Here is a 20,623-nt window from a genome sequence, read left to right as displayed (position 1 = left end):
TCCAACAATCCAGGAAGATTTTTTGCCTAAACTCCACTTAGGTCTTAGAAATCAATGAGTGTTTTGACTGCCGCCTTAACTGTATCTTTAATATGATTTATAGATGTAGTTCAAGAGACTAATTTGTCCATAAAGAGCTGGAAATGAGTAGAACAACACAAAGTCATGACATATCAGGAGATATGTCTAAAACCTGACTGCTGAATGTTTGCAATGAACCTTTTAAGCTATGCTATATGATAATCTGTGTGAGACTGAATGGGATTTATGGAATGAGATTGAACTGAGACTGATATACTAAAATAACAACTTTCCTTCATTTGCTGAGACAATTTCATATATCTTGAGCAGAAGTGCTAAAGGTGGCTTCCTTCTGTTTGTCTGTTTTCATACTTCTCTTAGGTCAAATGAGGACATTTCAGCCCTAGAACATACAGACAGCAACACTAATGCAAAAAACAAAAACAAAAAACAACAACACCTGGATATGCTTATTAACAAAGAGGTTCAAGGTTTTGCTGATAAGAGAGCATTGGGTTTACTTCAAGCCAAAAGAAACAAAACACAACCGTGGAAAATTCAATATGCTGATTTCACATGACTCACAACACATAACAACTTCGCTGACCACACACCAAGCGGTCAGTGTGAATAACCATTAACACTACTACAGACCTCAAACATGTGAATCAAACAATCATTTGAATTAGAAAAGAGTTCACATTCCTGGGAATACACAGCAATTTAGTTTCCACAGCAACGGCTTTATTTCATGTGTGTTTACAGCTGTGGCTGGAAATATTTGTCCTCAAATGGGCTGCCTGGCAAATACACAACACTGCTCGCTGTGTTCTCCTGCATGATGAGTCATAAAACTACAGAAGTCAAATGTCAACCATACAACAGCTCAGTTCTGTCACTCCACGGAAACTGCTCTACAGTATGAAGCATCAAAGACCTGACATCACATACTAACTTAAAGACTTCTTCTCCATAAGCTCTATCATCAAAAAGTCTCCACAATGAATACACAACATCAACAAAGTCGCAGAAAGCTGGTGAGGAAGCATTTTGGCAAAAGAGTAGAATTAATCCTACAGTCTCAAATCTGATCTGGTCAGAAGGCAGTGAATCATTTTCTCTGACAGTAGTTCTGGCTCTGGCTGTATTCAAGTGATGAAAAGTTTAGACAAATGTGCTCGATCGTTCACAGGGACTTGTATGACTAACACTGCAAATAAGCTGTGTCTAATAATAAACATTAAAAACATGTTGAAATCAAATTTAATGAAAGTGTTCTGTGATGACGAGGAGAATCTCCATGTCTTCACTTTCTGCTTTTAAAAGCTGCTGAGGGAACAAGAACTTTTAATGGCTGCTATAATGCATGTGATAACAGGAACTAACTTCTTTTACTCCAGGCCCTCTTTTACTTGTGTCGTTTAATAATAAATTGAAAGTTGTAATCATTAGCATAAGCTGAATAAAACACTTTGGGAGATGCTCTTATTTGAAAATGATCACTTTGTGGTGATAATACATCGCCCACAATGGATTACTCTGTAACTGTAACTCTAAACATCTTGACATCCATTTTGACAAAAGTTCCACCTTTGTGCCATTGTTGTGTTTTCACCCGTCATTGAACTGATACAGTACACAGCATCCATTCAGTATTAGGTCAATAGCATTAGTTAGCCAGCTAATGAAAAAAAAAAAAGTCAGTCATCTTCTGTCACCTCAGTCGAGTATTTACTCCAAAGCTGTCCTTTAATAATTTCCTCCACCTCCAAAATGCAGCAGGAAGGCAATTTCCCAGTATGTGAACCAGAAAATCATACTCTAGAGACTAATTTGTCACGAGAGTCAAACTGGCATGTTTACAACATTTGCATCAATTGTAAAATGTTTTATCACACCTTCCAACATAGGGACTTTGCTATCAAAATACAGTAACGTCAAGCATGTGATTGCTTGGCATGCTTCATTTCTGTATGCCTGAAGCCAGTCATTCGTAACAGGGTCTGCTATGAGCTCACAACATTAGTTTACAGTCTGAAAACAATCCAGCATTTGTATGTAATGTCATGCTTAATGGGTTATTATATGGTCTGCACTCTTTGGTATAATAACTATTTTCTAGCTGTTGCTACAGATGTATGGACTTTATTTGGCCACTCATCACTCATTACAGGGATAATTTGTGGTTAAAATCACAGGATGTCTTTCATTGGCATTGACCTTGAGGCATGCACTGAAGACAAAGATGAGTTATAAGTCCATGATCACTTCTTCTTCAGTCCTCTAACTGATGGTCAGGAAAAAGTAAAGGTGCATGTTTAATTTGCTTGTTATGAAAGACGAGTACATACCTACTGAATACATTCAGCTTAGTCTGACCTGCTACCAGTTACAACACATGACAAGTTGGTCATACTGGTTGAACCTTTTTTTAATTATTACTTTATGGTAATGGCTAGTAGAAAGGAAACAGTTTCCAAATTCCTACTATTAAAGCTGACAAATTATATGTAGTTGGAAATGAACAAAAAAGGAGGTACAGGATAAATCAAATATTTATTGAGTAGTTCAAACAAATTGGAAAATAGTTTAAGCTGGTAAAGATGTTTGACCTGCTCAGTCTGTGTTTTGGCAGCTGGTAACTGGTCAGAGCAAGCTGGATAGTTCAGCAGGGAGCTCAAATCTTTTCAAAGCACCTGTACCTTATGTTAGCATTCAGGGCAGTTGTAGTTCAGTGGTTAAAGCACTGGGCTACTGCTCAGGAGGTCACAAGTTCAAATTCCAGCACTGCTGGGCCCTTAAACATGGCCCTCAAGCTCGGCCAAAAAAAAAAAAGATAAAAAATGTTAATATAAAAGATAAATGCTTGTTTAATTTTGTATGTCACTCTGGATAAGGTTATCTGCTGAATGTATGAATCAAATAAACAGTGTTTGCTGTTTATATATATATATTTCATTACTTATTAAGGTATGTTGCAAATTTGTAAATAAATAAATAAATAATCCATGTATAACTTAACGGCATAAACAAACAAACGATGATCTTAATAACAATGTAATAGTAATAAAAGCACTAAAACTTTACTTTACTGACTCATTGTCACCATGGCAAATCTTAGCATACCAGATAAAACTACTCAGCTAATTAACAGAGTCGAAGTGGGTGTGTTCGAGCGGAGAAAACATTAAAGCATGCAGTACACCAGTTACTCCAGGAACAGGACTGGGAGCGATGTTAAAGTTGTTCAGTTTGAAAACACTTGCGCAAAGCACAAGGGAAAACGATGCACTGTGCGTAAAAGCGCATCATCTCCATATCAAACTCCATAACAAACATTAAACGTGACAAGGTAGTCAGAGCAGATCTGAGAGAGCCGTGTCCCTTTCTGTCAGTCTCATCGCTTCATAAATACTGCCTACGTGAACAGAAGTGATCAAACATATTTCGTGAAATGGATTTCATTTGCTCATTCATTCATTCATTCATTCAACTATGCAAAAGTTGCACGTGCAGCCAGGATTTTTGTAAACTTGTTCTGCTATCTTAGCTTCAATCTTCATCATCCTCATCACGCAGGCAAACCACATGAAAGAACTAAGAATGAATTAGCTGCAAATTTATCATGTAATCATACAATACGCCGCTGTTCTGTGCGTGAAAAAAACTTTGAAAAAGAAGCGTGCTAGAATGTGAAAAGCTGGCATACCGTCCTGCAGCTGGAACGCAGTCGCTGGATGGAAAAGCCACAAAGCAGTGAGGTACAAAAAGCACCACGGCGGCACTCTGGTGACAAGAAGGGTTGAAAGATGTCATGAGAAACATCCTCTCAGAAATGAAATAAACAGAAATCAAATCGTAGCAGGTATTCATTCAATTCACCTTAGGAAAGGCATAGCTCCGCGATTCATGTCTCCGAGCTCACCAAGGAGCTGACGGTGTTGAAGCAGAAGCCGTGAGGCGCTGTGTGTCTCCCCCGCTGGCGCAATGAGCCTCCGCGCTCCGCTCCGCTCTACTCTGCTCTACTCTCAACCGCACCTTCAGGAGCTGCTCCTGAACAAAGACAGCCTCAGTTCACCCTCAGCTCAATCTGCCCCCTCAAAAACACTGAAATCTGACTCCCGGTCTCAAGCCGTGGACCTCCACCTTTATCCGGCCCTGCACCGTTCCCACATTCTCACTGACGCACGCCATGTCTCCTCCTCAAAGTCTGACGATAAGACAAGTCTCCCACTTTATCTCCCCAAAAATGGCTGCGCTTTACAAAGCATCATATCAATCATATTTCATATATCTGGGATATCAAACTTTTTCAACCAAGCAACACTTCCACAGTGGAAAAGTTAATCCTCACTACATACCTCAGAAGGTGTGTTTATTAAAATCAAACTTTTCAAATATTAAGTCAGGTTAGGCATATAGCTTATGTCATATTTATTATTATTGATTATATTGTACATTATATTCAGTTGTTTGTATTACTTATATGTTTAAGTTAGCACTGGACTCCCGCCCTGTGTGCACAGAGACTGCATGTTCTCCTTGTGCTCCTGGTACACTGGTTTCCAATGCCCAAGCAAAAGTGTGTTGTAGGCTGATGGGCTTCTCTAAATTGTCTGGTGTGTGTGTGTGTGTGTGTGATTGTACTCTGTGACAAATTTGGGTGTCCCCCAACTTCAAGTTCAAGATTCATAGAACTTTATTAATCCCAGGGGGAAATTGCTTAATAAATTGCTTAGGCCATGTAAACTGACGGAGCGGGGTCAGAGGATGCTGAGGCGCATAGTGCGAAGAGGTCACCAACTTTCTGCAGAGTCAATCACTACAGACCTCCAAACTTCATGTGGCCTTCAGATTAGCTCAAGAACAGTGCTCAGAGAGCTTCATGGAATGGGTTTCCATGGCCGAGCAGCTGCATCCAAGCCATACATCACCAAGTGCAATTGCAAAGTGTCGGATGCAGTGGTGTAAAGCACGCCGCCACTGGACTCTAGAGCAGTGGAGACGCGTTCTCTGGAGTGACGAATCGCGCTTCTCCATCTGGCAATCTGATGGACGAGTCTGGGTTTGGCGGTTGCCAGGAGAACGGTACTTGTCTGACTGCATTGTGCCAAGTGTAAAGTTTGGTGGAGGGGGGATTATGGTGTGGGGTTTTTTTTCAGGAGCTGGGCTTGGCCCCTTAGTTCCAGTGAAAGGAACTCTGAATGCTTCAGCATACAAAGACATTTTGGACAATTCCATGCTCCCAACTTTGTGGGAACAGTTTGGAGCTGGCCCCTTCCTCTTCCAACATGACTGTGCACCAGTGCACAAAGCAAGGTCCATAAAGACATGGATGACAGAGTCTGGTGTGGAGGAACTTGACTGGCCTGCACAGAGTCCTGACCTCAACCCGACAGAACACCTTTGGGATGAATTAGAGCGGAGACTGAGAGCCAGACCTTCTTCCAACATCAGTGTGTGACCTCACAAATGCGCTTCTGGAAGAATGGTCAAAGATTCCCATAAACACACTCCTAAACCTTGTGGACAGCCTTCCCAGAAGAGTTGAAGCTGTTATAGCTGCAAAGGGTGGACCAACGTCATATTGAACCCTATGGATTAGGAATGGGATGTCACTTAAGTTCATATGCGAGTCAAGGCAGGTGAGCGAATACTTTTGGCAATATAGTGTATATGGACCAGGGATATGTACACAAAACAGTAATAATACTTATTTAATGTTATTATTCCAGTACCACTGGTCACAATATACTATATTTTCCACATCATCAAACATGTAGAGGCCAAAGTGAGGTTGAGGTATGGAGTTGAAGTTGGTGTTTATTTAGACATGAGTACAGCATGATGAATCCCAGACACTTACAGAAAGCCAAGCCCTACATAATCACCTTCTTAAATCTCTAAGTCAATTACAGAAAAATTTCTAATGCAAACTGCATAAACTCTTCTAACCTAGTGGACATCTGGATTGAGAAAAAAATGGGAGTTTACTCAGATGTTCCATGGCTTGCAATATCTTTACTGAAAGATACTGTGTGAGGTTTATTACTGAACTGAACAAATGGGCTGCATCCAGATTTAACTGCAAAATTTAATTAAATCCCCAGAAAGGTTTAAAGCTTAATCCAGACTGATGTTTCAGCTTTAAACAAGGAACACAGGTAATACTACACGCTCATAAATACAGATGGAATCGGGTTTTCATTGCCAAAACAAGACTCTTGGGTTTTCAAAGCCCCAAAGGAGGAGCCTTTGTAGAACCCTGTGACTATATTCCCCCAGACATACCTCAACCACCACAAAGTGGTCAGCACAACATATGACTTCACTTTCACAGACACCGAGGAGACAGTGATGAAACATTCAAGAGCCTCTTCTAATGACAAAGCCTTGAACACGGTTGTGATTCATCTCTAGGGCTATTTCATTCGGAAGACGTATGGAATTCACTCCCTGTATGGTGCCTGAAAGATGCCAAAGAGAATAAGAAGAGATAACATTGGACATTGGAATTCCCTACTCTATCAGCACTGATACACTGACATCTAACCAATGAAAACATCTCAAAAGGAATCATCAGGGACATCCATGACAAGGCAGAAGGCTCCTTTTTTGCAAATACATCATTTTTTTTAGTCTGGAAGCCATGGATGGCTTTTCAAGGCTGGTGAATTATAGCATTTTGAAGTGATTTTGTCATATTGCTGGATTTTCATTTCTAATTAGTTCAACAAGTGCTCATGGAATGTATAGCCAAATGGTGCAATTAGCTGCTTAGTAGTTTAGTTTAGTAAATAAAGTAATGTTAAGTTCTCCTTAGTGAACCTTGAAGACATATTGAATATTGAAGACAAATCAGAGATTTTTTTCCCTCTGAGTAAGCATTTAATTGCAGTTTCCTACAAAAAGGTCTTTTAAACTAATACTGTCAGATAAAACAAATTGGATGTCAATTTTCCTAAACCTTAACTTTTTATTGGGAATTTCTCCATACACCCAATGCAAATAATCAGCAAAGATATACAGTATTTAGTATCTAAAGTTTGATTTGTCAGTTTGCTCTAAAACTACATGGCTAATGTGGCTATAATGAAATACAGCAAAGATTAGTTCAACATTGTGCATATAAGTGCATATCTACAAAACCTAAATCCTTACATACTCACTTTAAAAACATTGTTTGGTTCAGTGACACTGCTGTTAATTGTAACACTTTCATAAGAAACAGAATAATTCCATGTTAACAGATATCCATCCATCTATCCATGTCCGATAACTGCTTTATCCTGGTCAGGAACCCAGCGAATCTGGAGCTTAGGAATACGCTTTGGATGGCCAACACAAATACACATTTACATCAACCTACAATTGTGCATAGAAAAATCTACCTACCTGCATGCTTTTTGTGAGGTGGGAGAAAACTAGAGAACCGACATTAAACACATGACCACAGGGAGAACACCACACAGACAGTAATATATGATTTCAAGATGAAACCAGTGAAACCATGGAGTTGTGAGGAAGCAATTCCGCCCACTGTATGACTACAGTGCTTTAGGTTCTGAGGAAAAATTGGGTTTGATGGACACACAACAGCAGCCTTCTTCCTAAATTCCATGACTGTGCTGACCAAAAAAAGATATACCAAACCAAATATCAGATTACTCTTAGTGTGTGGGGTTTGACATTTGGTTTTAATGATATCCAACTATTTGCTAAGAGATTCCTGGTTCAAGATGGCTGCAAGTGTTATTAAAATTGTGATATACAGTTACTCTGCTATATGTTGTCCGAAACCAGATTAGACAGTCTGCTTGAGATGCTGAAACGTGCTGCAGCTTGAAGTAGATGAGTGATGATTTAGGCATTTAGGCACATTACCACAGTGCTGTCTATCTATAAACGTCTAGTACTTATTAACTATTTTAGTGCTGTAGCTCAATCCTAAAGGGGCAAAACACATCCTGTCTCATCCACTATATATTTTTTGTTAAACTGCTCCTTTAATGGTTGTTTTAACCCAAAATGCTAACATCAATTTGTTTTATGGTCTTCGCACAACAGCATACCAAGTTTACCTTTTATAACACTGATGGTAAGTGCTTTGAGGTAATGCAAGGCACTGTCCAAATTAAGTGTTAACTTGCTAAACATTTCTTTTGAGAAAAGCTGAGAGAGAACATCTGGTTCGTGAGTGTATTGAACTCTCGAATGCCTTTGCTCATTTTTGTTCAGTATGAGTATTTGAGTCAGAGATAATACCAACCACAACCAAGCACTTAAAGCATAAATCATGTGTGATCATTAAACAGCTTCAATGTTTTGTTTTCGTGTGGGTGTGTGTGCATTTCTGAGATGTATTTCTCATAGTTTGCACTAAAAGGTTGCTGAGAACCATGTGGAGAGTGAAAGGCTTGCAAGAAACTCTTGCTCTGACTGTGAAGGGATCTCCATGGTGATGTTGTAGGAAAACAGTGATGTTGAGGTGTAGCGTCAGTGATGAGGACAGGGAGACTGTGGTGGTGGGACTATTTTAGAATTGATATGAAATTCACAGTCAAGCATGAGTCAGCATGTTAACTGAAGACAGAAACGTTCCTTGCTAGGAAAAAGACATCAAACTTTGGTTAAAAATTAGACACAAAAGAGCAGTAAGTACGCTTTGTTGTGTTTGAACATATTTGTGGTTTTATAAGAATGGAGTGAGCTCAGCCTTCTGCCTGTGGAATTGCTTTATCTGCTCTAATAAATCTGATTTGAAAGGAGTTAATTAGCAAATTTGACTTGAAACAGGTGTGATGGAGAAATAAAAGCCATCCTTCCAGGATGGAAGTGAAGCGCTTAAACCCAAAACAATAAAGATACTTTAAACAAAAGCCATTAAAAAGTTGAAGTGAGAATCATCTTCTAAACCTGAGTGTTTTCTGATGATTTAATAAAGATTTAGTTTCTGTTGCTCTAGGTACAGCTATACACTCAAAACATAAACGTCTGAAATTTTCAAACCTGACCAAAATTACACTTTGATGCATGTGTATCTTGGCCACCCACCGCTGCTGAGCTCTGAAGGGTCTTTGTGTCACCAGATGCCTTTAGCATCAAACCGGCGTGTAAACACAAGCTCATGGTGTGCAGGGGACACAAAGTCAGCAGGAGAATAGAGCTTACTGATAACCATCCAACACCTACGAGTTCTCTGCTCTACAACTTCCCGGAGATCACTTTTAAAAACCCTTCCCAAATCAGCTTACCCTTTAATACTGATTAATACACCACTGAAACACTCTACACACCATAAATCCTGCTACTGATACTGTAAAACCCATTATGCTTTAGAATGCTGAGGTTGCAAGAAAGAACTGTAAAAAAAAATGCAAATATGACAAAGTTACACTGAAAAATGCAATTGTTCTGTTCAACCCAGCAGAGTTCTAAGTTATTCATTGGTTTAATCTTTATTTGATCTGTCCTAAATTCTTTAGGCCTTTATGGTAAAAAGGAAATAAAGAACTAAAAAAAGCTAAGAATGGCTGCTTCCTTTGACTTTTTCCTCATAAGGTTAGGTCTTGTCAGTTTAAGCCTTTGGAGGAGAGAAACAGCAGTGGAGGTTGTATTGACTTACTCCCTGAGAGAGAGAGTGGATTTCGTTTACACATCAGTTTTCACTCCGATGCTACTTCTCTCCATCTCTCTGTGTTACACACACACCCACACACACATGTACAAACAACTGTAATTGTAAGATCCCTTGGAATTTTAGAAGGAAGTTCCTCATGTTTGCTTATCACAGCCGGTAGTATAGCAATTAGCGTTGCTGACTCCCAGCTCCAGGGTTCCCCAATTCCATCCTGACATGAAATGTTCTTCTTTTGTCCATTGAGGTTTCCTTCAGGTTCTCCAGTTTCCTTCAAGCTTACAAAAATTCAGTGGTAGGTGGATTGCTTATTGTAAATTGAATGAGTGTATGAATGTGTTCATTATGTTGCTCAGCATCCCATCCATGGTGTATTCTCACATCACGCCCAATGTTCCTGGGATAGGTTCTGACAGGGGATGAAAGAAATAAATATACTGGAGCAACAGACTAGGGAGAGGCACAATCTGAGGTCAAAGGTGAGACAAGGGATTTAGCCTCCTAAGAATAGCCAGAGGAGATGGAGCTTTAAAGCAGAAGCCATGCTCCTATTAGCTAACACAGGCAAACAGATACAAACAAACACACATATGTAGAGAAAGAGTAAAATATCACAGTGTCTTGGGTGCAGTTCACTGTGGGGGATCCTAGAAGCACATAGTCTGCAATTTGTCATCTTTGGCAGCTGTGATAAGACTGCACCTTAAAAAAAGTCAGTTATCTTGTGAATTGCCTTTGTCAAACATTATCTAGCGATTTGAGATTTACAGTGTAAATATGTAGCCTTATATTTTATATATAAATATTTTGCTATTGTGGGTTAGCATTATGAGATAGGGTTTGCTAGTGTTAATGTTTGATTTTAGGTCTAGGTTTAAATAGAAGGTTTATGCAGTCTCACAAGATATCTAGCATCCACTATAAAGCACAGAATGCCTTGCCAAGAAGTAATTACTTTCTCAAAAAGAGGCAATTGCACTGACAAAGCACTTGACAATCTACAGATCTTTTCTTGTAGCCAGTCCCCAAACATAAAAGATTATCTTGTTTACAGACCGCTAACTGCTTCAATCAATCTCTTCTTGAAGACTTTTTTTCACTACACCTTGCACAGAAAAGCTAACCAAGTCTTAGTGTTCACAGATTTGTCTTCCTGCTGACTGTGCATAGAAGTAATCAGACTGCGTTATCAAGATTCTGTGGCTAGAAAAATGTACAAAATATACATGGACCACAGAGCATCACAAAGGAGTGTGGGTATCATTAGGGTTTGGGGTCATGGTAGCCGTCAAATATGTTAGCTTGATTTTAATGCAGTTTTTCGAATGAGGGTAAAAATAAGCACTTTTTGTTCAATAAATGAAAAGTTCAATGTCTAAAAAAAGTTCAAAGCCTACACTAAAGTTTACCTTTCAATAAACAATATTGTGTGAAAAGAAAGATGGGTCATTTATTACATTTCACACAAATATGAAGTAATGTGTTTTAGTGCTTTGGGTGCGAGTTTGGTTCAGTGAAGGTCACAAGACTGAATCCAGGACTGTAAAATGTTCAGTTTGGCCATCTGCGCTGTGCGCATATTTGTGTTGTCACAGCTCAACCTTGGAGAAATGGCTGCTCACTGATGCAAGACTATCAAGAGACTTCATATCTAAAGCCAGCCTAGCAGATGTGGTGCTGTGGTCAGCTCTGAGCACAAGCTTCTGTTTGGGAAAAACCTTGCTTATACAGGAGGAGAGGAAAGCTGGAAAAATATGAAATAGTGCCAGGGTGTATGCTGTATGAGCGCCTGTGTATACAAGCATATGCATGTTTATAAGAGAGGAAGGCCGGAAGTGTGTGTGAGGCATTAAACAGGAGGTGTACTGTATGGAGAAATGTAGGAAAAATCCATGTGTGTTACATAGTGTGTCCTGGCCTGCTTTGATGCTCTTGTGTTTACAGTAGAAGGATCCAAAACTGCACAAGAACTCCACATGATGCCTTATAGTATGGAGAAAACCAGATTTGGTGTCATTTGAGGACTCAGTACATTTATGCCATTTGGCATGCCCTTATCCAGAGCAACTTAGATTTATCTCATTTATACAAATGAGCAATTAAGGGTTAAGGGCCTTGCTCAGGGGCCCAAGGATTCAAACTCCCAACCTTCTGATCACTAAGCTAATGCCTTTACCACATCCCCATTTCAACTCCCATTTATTCCAGAATGAAGGGGGCATGTTCAAAACATTTGTAATAAATGAAGAGCTAACTCTGAAATTCAGATGAATTTAACTTTGAAAGCTGACTTAAGCACAAGAGGTAGGTGGAGTTTTCCCAGTGCACTTGAGAGTTATTCTCTCTTCTGACCTCAGATGGTCTTACATGTTGTCCACATTGACTGAGTCAAACTGCATCCAGCACTGATATCTAATCATTTGTTGGTAAATTTCACCTATGTGTATGTGCATGGTAGCCTGTGATAGATTGGTAACCCATACAGGGTGTATTACAGGGTGGATTCCCACCTCACACCCAGTGAATGAGTGATTTAATGTTGGACATTTGTTGAATTAAAATTGATACTGGATCATGAGGGAATCTGTATACTGAATTTACACGGAATTCTGACAGTGCTATAAGCATGAGCCAGACCTAACACTGCAACAGCTGGTCTTGTTTAATATTCAAGGAATGAACTGGGAAACATACAGCAGTGCATTTTACACACCTCTTCTGCACTTATTCACCCATTTCTCGCTTTTTTTTTTCTAAAGCAATACACATGCCCTATGTTGAAATGATGTCAGCATCACTTCCTTACAGGATACCATACACTCTCATGTATGACCGAGTTAAGGCCTGCTTAGATCATAGTTTCACACTTTTTATTCAGAATCACTGCACATCAGATACATGCAAGTTCACAAATTGTTAAACACGATGTAAAAAGGGATAACTATGAATATGAATGTAAAGGATAAGCACATGTGATAAACCCATATTCTTTGTTTATTCATGAGCTTGAGACATTTGAGACGGGATTTGTCTGAGACTCTTCATTTTGAAGTGCACACGATGAAGTGATTATTCAGGCAATCTTACAGCTTACAAAACCACAGATCTCAGGGCCAGGCTTTGACAGAAAAAGGCTGTATAGTGTTTTGGTTTTGGGTTCAGAGCAATTCTGAGGAGTTAGTGGACCACTGCCAGGTTTATGCCAGCAGACACATCACAATGACTTACATAACAATGATGTCTGTTTATTAAAATGGAAGCCTCAACAGTGTAATACATAAGCTCAAGTTTAAACCACTGAGAGAAAAGCAGTTTGGAGGGAACTTTTATTCATATAGATAGAGCTGATAAGTTCTAAAAAGGCGTTGGACAATTCATTATTCATTCTCATATGTATAGCCTCAGACATTTTGAGAGCTAATAACAGATTTTAGGCTGAATAGATTAAATTTATATCTGTTTTTTCTGTTTACATGATAGAGGATATGAAGCTAGTGGGTGCAAGTGTTGAGGATGCAGAAGATAGGGATAGGTGGAGAGTGATGATTCGCTGTGGTGACCCCTGAAGGGAAAAGCTGAAAGAAGTAGAAGAAGTTTGTCTGTTTACATCTCTTATCAAATTGGTAGACTGACAGTATTTACTGATGTGTTTGTTAAACTGGCTTCTTACCCAAAATGATTTTTGCAGACAGGTACACAAGACGAGGTTACAAAGTCGTTTGAGTAAAAAAATATTCTCATATTGTTTTGGTAAAATACTTTCATTCTTTCCTAAAATAGAGGCTATTTTCCAGAATTCAGCCAGATTGACATATTTTCCCAGGCCAAAAGCAGTACACAAAGCCTCTAGAGAGCCTTCTTTCTTAATAAGGTGTTTCAGTTTCTCTGGAAACTGTAGTGGAAACTTTCATTACAACATTTACATTAGAGAGACAAACAGGCAGACAGACAAATATACTTTATTGATCTCTGTATGCAAATGTAGGTGCTACAGCAGCAAAAGTCATTATTACACCAGGCAAGGTTACACATTTAAACAAATCACACACCATGTTCAGTAAAAGACATCAGTGATAAGATGTGTCAATATCAGCAGAATAAAAGCAGACTTTCACAACAACCCAGTGGTGGAATTAGTTTGGAAAGAATTATTGTTACATTAGTAAACCGAATTTCACTGCAGTTACTCCCTGGATTTCTATTTATTGGATTATCATGTGCATAACAATAGAAAACGTGTGTGTGATGGCAACTGTCCACCATCACACCAGTCTGACACCACCGTTTTTCTATAAAAAGCTATTATTTCTGCTTCTGTAGGGATGATTCATTCCTCTGCCTTTTTGTGGAGACTGCTCAAGTCATAAGTAGATTTGACTTAGAGATATTAAATTGAAAAACTTTGCAGACATTAAAATACATAGCTCTTGTGGGATCTTCAGTCCATGACTTTGAAAACATCTGAAAACATTATTCAGATTACATTCTTTAAATGTTTAACATTTTAAGCCCCAAGAGTCTAAGCTTGTATTTTATTATTATTTAGTTTTTTAAAGGCATATACTGGAAAATGTTTGTGATGTGTTTGGTTCCTAACCTGCTATTTTTTGTACAATTACGACTAAAAGGGGAATAAGCTTTTAAAAAACAACCCCGTGAAACCAATTTTGTGAATGCAGCATTGATATTAATGATGCCCAGGTAATAGGAGGTAAATTATGTTTTGTAGGCACTGCATTCATTGCTGATTTCGCCTTTTCATGTGGAAGCCATTAAACAGGACATGGCAGAGTGTAAAGGCAACACCCTTTGCCTTGAAGAATCTTATGTAATAGCACAGATGGCAGACTGGAAGTCCTAAACAGGGGAGGATCCATTAACTCTGTCCAGGCAGGTCATTAGTGAAGTGTTAGCCAACTCCAGCTGTAGTGTCACGGGTCAAGTTAGGCTACGGACCACACCAGTAAGATGTCCAAGACTAAGCAAGGTGTCTGTTTTTCATAATCACATATAATTCTCCATAAGGAGTCAGTGCTGTGACGTTATTCTGTAGCTATGGATGCTGTGGCTCAGCCAATCAATCTTACGTAAAGTGTTTAGTAGCATTATTTTCTTCAAGCTCCTACACACTGACAAAGGCATGCATTCATACACAGCAGCTAAAACTGGAAGTTTTTTCTCTGTAATGAACTAATATAAAGCTTTAATTTAATTTGGCTTAATGTAACTATGGATGTGGTGAGTTAAGTTTATGATCTTGGTTTATGAAATGCCTGCACATTTAAATGAGTGGGACAAAATGCCACATTGCTTTTAGTATTACTAATTATTGATTCCTTGAGTTAAAGAAGGATGCAGTTTTTAACTTCCAAGCCATGGGTTTCCATTGTGGAAATTTCACTCTCAAACTACAGCATACATTTCCCAGAAAAATGAATCCTGGTGTACGGCTTGGAATTTGGATCTTTAAGTGACAGCTAACAAAAGCAGCTTATTCAAAAGATAAGCACAAAAGCACCAGTCAGTCACCTAAGCTAATCAGCTTGACAACAACCAGACAATATGTATTGTGGTTGTGCAAACAGCAAACTTCATCACCATAAGTATAATGAAGGGAAATGAATTTCCTTCCCTGTCGCCTGCAGTAATCACTCAGCTAATGAAATTCCACCACTCTGTCTCTCTCTCTCTCTCTCTCTCTCTCTCTCTGACGCATGCACGCACACACACACACACACACACACACAACTGAGGTATGGAAATAATCTGAATAATGCAGTAGAAGGACATCTCATTTTACACCCTGTTCTGTCTTTGACTTGCTTCATGAGCATATGGAAACTACTTCAGAGCTGATGTCAAACTTATGAAAGCTGCTTCAATTCCCAAACAAAGAGGCCTTATAGTAGGGCCAGATAGACTTAAATCTCTAAAGCAAGGATTGGATATCGAAGAGCCCAATATTCATGGCTTCAACTGTCTTCAGTTGGCAGGACTTCCAAGAAGTAATTATATCTGGAGTGTTTATTTTATTAGCAGCAACTTTTGACTTTTAAGGGATAAAATGATAAAATGATTTTAGAGATTTTTAGGATGCCCTTCACTTTCTCAAAAATAGTGTTATAAACCTGAACTAGAAGAGCTGGATTTCATTGGATTGTATACATGAAAACAAAACCACAAATCTGAAATAAAAAAAGTACAGTCCTGCCAATAATTCTAACCGTAACATCTACTGTCAGGAAAACTTTGCAAACACATGATCCAGTTGCTCCTGATGTAGGAATATATCCTGGATAAACTGCCAGGCCATCACCACACACTCTTTCATACTTATTTAGAGTCACAAATCCACCTACTGACATGTTTTTGGGATGTAGGAGGAAACTAGAGAACCAAAGGGAATCCCACACAGACATGGAGAAAACATGCAGAACTCCACAAAGACAGTAAGATGTGGTCAGGATCACAGCTGAGGTGCAAATGGTACATGCTGCCCCACTGTGACACCCCTGTTACAAAGAACAAAAAAATTCTCACCTTAAAAATGCAACAGAAAATCAGACTCCATACATCAGTGAGTCGAGTTCCCGAGATTTCACCATGCCTTTAATGCTAAAACATAAAACCGAAGATGAAAAAAGAGACATATGAGCTAGTGGATATTGCTAGCCATGCTGAGACAGACCTGTACTGTTCCTCTTGATCAACACTAATTAAATCTGTAGTCATAGACAAAGCGCATGTCATTGTGGAACACAGAAACTAAACTCTATTGGCAATAAAATAATACCGAGTCATAAAATACAAACACACTCACGCACATGCACAGATTGAATTAACTCTGATTCAGTTCCCACATGCTTTAGGCAGCTTATCCCCCCTGATGAGCTGTTTTGTGAAATTAAGGAAAAACAGAACCTGCCCATAAACAAGTGTCAAAAATATTGGCCCATAACAGGCTCAAAATCATGCTGAGGAAAACTCAAACCACATGGCATACACTTCTCCGTGAAAATGAAGCAAATTATATATAAATTACGTATAAATACCATAGAGATGTACTTGGATAAGTGTACAATTTTCAGAATGAACAGATACTGTGCTCTAAATAAATGCATCTGATTGAGGCTGAAGTTGTGCATTAGGACTGGGATCCCAGGAGTAGTGAGTGGGAGGTTTTTACTTTCACCCAGGCAAGCGGTCAGATATGAAGCATCCTTAGTAACTGCCTGGTCAAGGTAGTTTAATTATGAAGTTACTAGTTTGTTTATTCTATGAACTAAATTCATTAGAAAATATTAGGTACATGTCCTGCACATATTTCTGAAGTGATGTAGCCGAGGTCATGGAATTGTTAGAGCCACAATTCAGAGATAATGCTAAAAGTGCCAGCATATTTATGCAGACGTTTTTTTCCCGCAATGGTGTGACTGATATTTAAAAATCTGGTGAAGGTTTAAATCCAAATCCAGATCCAAATTGCTGTGGCACTAAACAGATAAAGATAGTGGATGTAGATACAGCTCCAAATGATCAGATTAAAATCAGTCCTGCTTGCATCATTTGGAGATTTACTGAACACAGGTATTTAAACACTGCACTTTGAATATCCCACTCCAAAATGAAATCATTTTTAATAATTTAGGCAAGGAAAGAGCTAGCCTTGTCACATTATCTTGTCAAATAGCTGTGTTAAACCTGCCATAACTAGAAGACAAATGTTTAGGAAAACAACAAAGATCTGTCATCTGAATAGTTAGCACTGAAAAGTGTGACAGTATCCGAATCTGCCTGTGAAAAACTGCACATCTCTAGTAGGCAGGAAACAAATGAGAACAGACGAAGCATCATGAAAACTCCTCTTGTCTCCCTGGACAATAGTCTCTTGGTTTTGGAGAGTAGTTGGGTGGCTTGATCCCAGGCCCTCTGCGTGGTGCTATGGGATTCATCCCAAAACAGACAGCAACAGAGCAGAAGTATTGTGTGTGCTAGATTACCCATATTTGCCCCCCTTTCTTTTATCCTTTAAGCATCCCAAGAAATTCTGAAGACAGAGAACATGCTTTGTGATGAAAATTACAAAATAATATTTACATGTACATGACCATAGATGTTTTCATAACCATGTTCAAAATGATGTCCAGAACATTCTGCATCGTGTCCAATGACCATTTCCTATGATTCTCTGGGGTGCTTAGGTTTCATATTTTCACATAATCTACAAGGCTCAAAGTTCCCATAAAACTGTAATTTTATACCATACAAATAATCTATGTAGAATGACGACTTGTTCAAATGGGTGTAGGAATTTTTGGATACAAACGGAAAGCACTTTGTTTCTTTGGTAAACACAAAGTGGGACTTTAGTATCAAATGTCAGTATCAAAGTGGGATTTCAATATTATTTAACACTAGACAAACCTACCCAAACAACAATTCTCCTACATTATATCTTTAAAAAAAATCATGATTTTGATCACTAACTTTAGCTGAATTAGCTGACAAATGTATAAAAAATTACCTAGACAAATGAAAGCTAGATATAATCATAATGTGATAATGGCGTATCGTTCCTCTTTTGCTTTCACATGCTGTGACTGAGTGAAGTGGCAGCCTAGACAGAACGAATTCAAGAGAAAATCAGGGTCAATAGTTCTCATACACACAGGTTTGTTTTTAAGAGCCTTAGGGGGTAGTTAGCTGACTTGCCTGTTACTCAGGGCAAACAGAACACCTCTTTGAGTTTGCAGATCTAACATCCCCACTCCATATACTGTAAATACACACAGGTCTGAAGCAGCAGGATTAACGAACACACACTCTTCCCATCTTTGTTTGAAGATTGTGGGTAAAGTGAACGTGAATACACACACATACACACAATGACTAGTAATTTTGGGGATAATACTGTAAATAACAAAGTGAAAGGGTAGTGTATATACTGACCTCCTGGTAAAGTAAATGTCTGCTGTGCATGTGTGAATGTGTGTGTGGGAGGTGGAACAAACACACAAGCTCTTTGATATTCCGGCACATTCTAAGATGTCTTCTGAATCAGAATCAAAATTTATCCCAGTTTCAAGGAAGTATTTTCTTTTTATATCACTGCAATTACGGTTGGAATTACAGTGGAAATTACAACCCATTATTATTAAAAAGGATATTTTATTTATTATTGAGTTCTTATAATTGAAATCTTTCTTGATTGGTCAGTGGCATTAAATGGATTTAATGCATAAATCAGTAAAAATCTTATCTTGGACTTAATATGCTCTGTTGGTGGAAAGTTCAAGAAATAAAAGCTCTACGGTTTGAATAAAAAGCTAACTGGATAAGATGAGATAAGATAAGATGAGATAAGATAAGATAAGATAAGATAAGATAAGATAAGATAAGATAAGATAAGATAAGATGTGTAAGAAATGTGTAAATATGAAGCAGAGATTAAAAATCTATATAAATACAGAAGAAAAAATAATAAATATAATAAAAAAATATACAATAATATAGAAAATATAATAATAATAATAAAAAATAATAATAATATAGTATTGTCTTCAAGAAGGAATTAATGTCATTGTCTTTGCTAATGCTATAGTGGAGTCTTTCTTATTTTAATTAATTATGAAATTATAGGATCATTTTCTGTTAAACTGAGTGCTCAGCTTATTGCATTCATGACGAACAATTTATACCAATTGTAACATATAGATTTATATGCAAAATTACTGAGTTTGTAAGAGTAAAAAAACACAGCACTGCATTATTGCCCATGTATACTTGTGCTGTTATTTCACAAGACATCCATTTATAATAAATTGCACAAACCAATTTTTTTTGCAGAAAAAGTTTTGAAATTTTACCCTTTATCATCACCCCCATATTCAGTTTACTTTTTTTATATAATAAATTGAAGAAACATTTGTGTTTTGTTAAATTGTTCTAAGTCTATTAAACTGGATCTACCATTGGAGCACCATAATGGAGCTTTATGTCAAAGCTGCTAGAGATTTATTGTTACAGTCTTGAATACTCACAATAAATAACTGTACACAAATCCTAATGTGACTTAATACAAATCTAGGAAAATCTATGACTTTTATTATGCTTACATTTTAATGTACAGTTTGTATGTAATGTACAGTGATTTTGATTAATCAGAATACATAATTAATTTACACATTACCATTTGTGGAAAGATCCTCTAACATCCTGGTAAAGTTCATGGTGCCTTAAAGATGAAGAAACTCTCAAATATAAAGAGCCTTGTGCAAGCCATGTCTGCAATTTACAAAGTGATCCTCATCACAACCTCATCACATGACCTCATCATGACCTTTAAAGCCACCTGAGAACTCGCCTGTTTGCAATCACTCTATTCCCTTTAAATAATCTGGACTCTCTACGAGGCATAAATTCACTGATCTACAATTGTGCTTTTGGTATCTGCCTCAATGGTGTATCACGTTTGCTAATTTAATCTGTGTCTGACTTATTATATGGTGAGAATAAATGTGGATGCCTCTATGTTTAAATTTTTTGCTAGCTGTAATGAATGATACGGTTGTGATATTTTCACAAATGTATATAAACAGCAGCTATGTTAATTCCTCTCCAATTGCTTCTCTTTTTCTACCCATCCTGAGGCATCTAGAGATGTACAAGTTCAAGCTAGATTCTGCTTCCTGAAGATTTCAGACATTCAAAAAGAAAATGTCAACCCTGTGTGGACTTTGAGGATAACAACCTCCTAATCAATACACAAAATAACATTCTACATATGCACCATCATTGAACATTTGAAGGCTTCAGCATGGAGGAGTTAGTTAGTATTAAATCTAGAATGAACTCAGCTGTTGAGCTAATTTATGAGTTGTTCAGGAGCTCCAGGAACTCCAACTGACTGCATATGATTGTAGAAAAGACATTATTCATCATCACACTCTCAGCTGTTTATGGTAA

At 38.0% G+C, this 20,623-nt stretch overlaps 1 protein-coding gene across 3 annotated transcripts in view; it reads right to left on the bottom strand.

Moving 5' to 3' along the window:
* col15a1a (collagen, type XV, alpha 1a) overlaps positions 1 to 4,187 on the bottom strand; it is a 77,817-nt gene extending 73,630 nt beyond the window's left edge. Inside the window, exons 1-2 of one of the 3 annotated variants that reach the window (XM_058387667.1) lie at positions 3,904 to 4,187; positions 3,731 to 3,807 (exon numbers count right to left, since the gene is read on the bottom strand). In XM_058387667.1, coding sequence (XP_058243650.1) covers positions 3,731 to 3,807; positions 3,904 to 3,932 — 106 coding nt within the window. In that variant the 5' untranslated portion in view covers positions 3,933 to 4,187. The remainder of the gene's footprint in view (positions 1 to 3,730; positions 3,808 to 3,903) is intronic. The other 2 variants (XM_058387675.1, XM_058387685.1) reach the window with 2 other exon arrangements.
* Between the last annotated feature and the right edge of the window lie 16,436 nt (positions 4,188 to 20,623).

Source organism: Hemibagrus wyckioides, linkage group LG01 (assembly GCF_019097595.1).
Source record: "Hemibagrus wyckioides isolate EC202008001 linkage group LG01, SWU_Hwy_1.0, whole genome shotgun sequence".
Lineage (NCBI taxonomy): Eukaryota > Metazoa > Chordata > Actinopteri > Siluriformes > Bagridae > Hemibagrus > Hemibagrus wyckioides.
The sequence above is the reverse complement of the archived record's forward strand: the minus strand, read 5'-3'. Positions and strand labels throughout refer to the sequence as shown.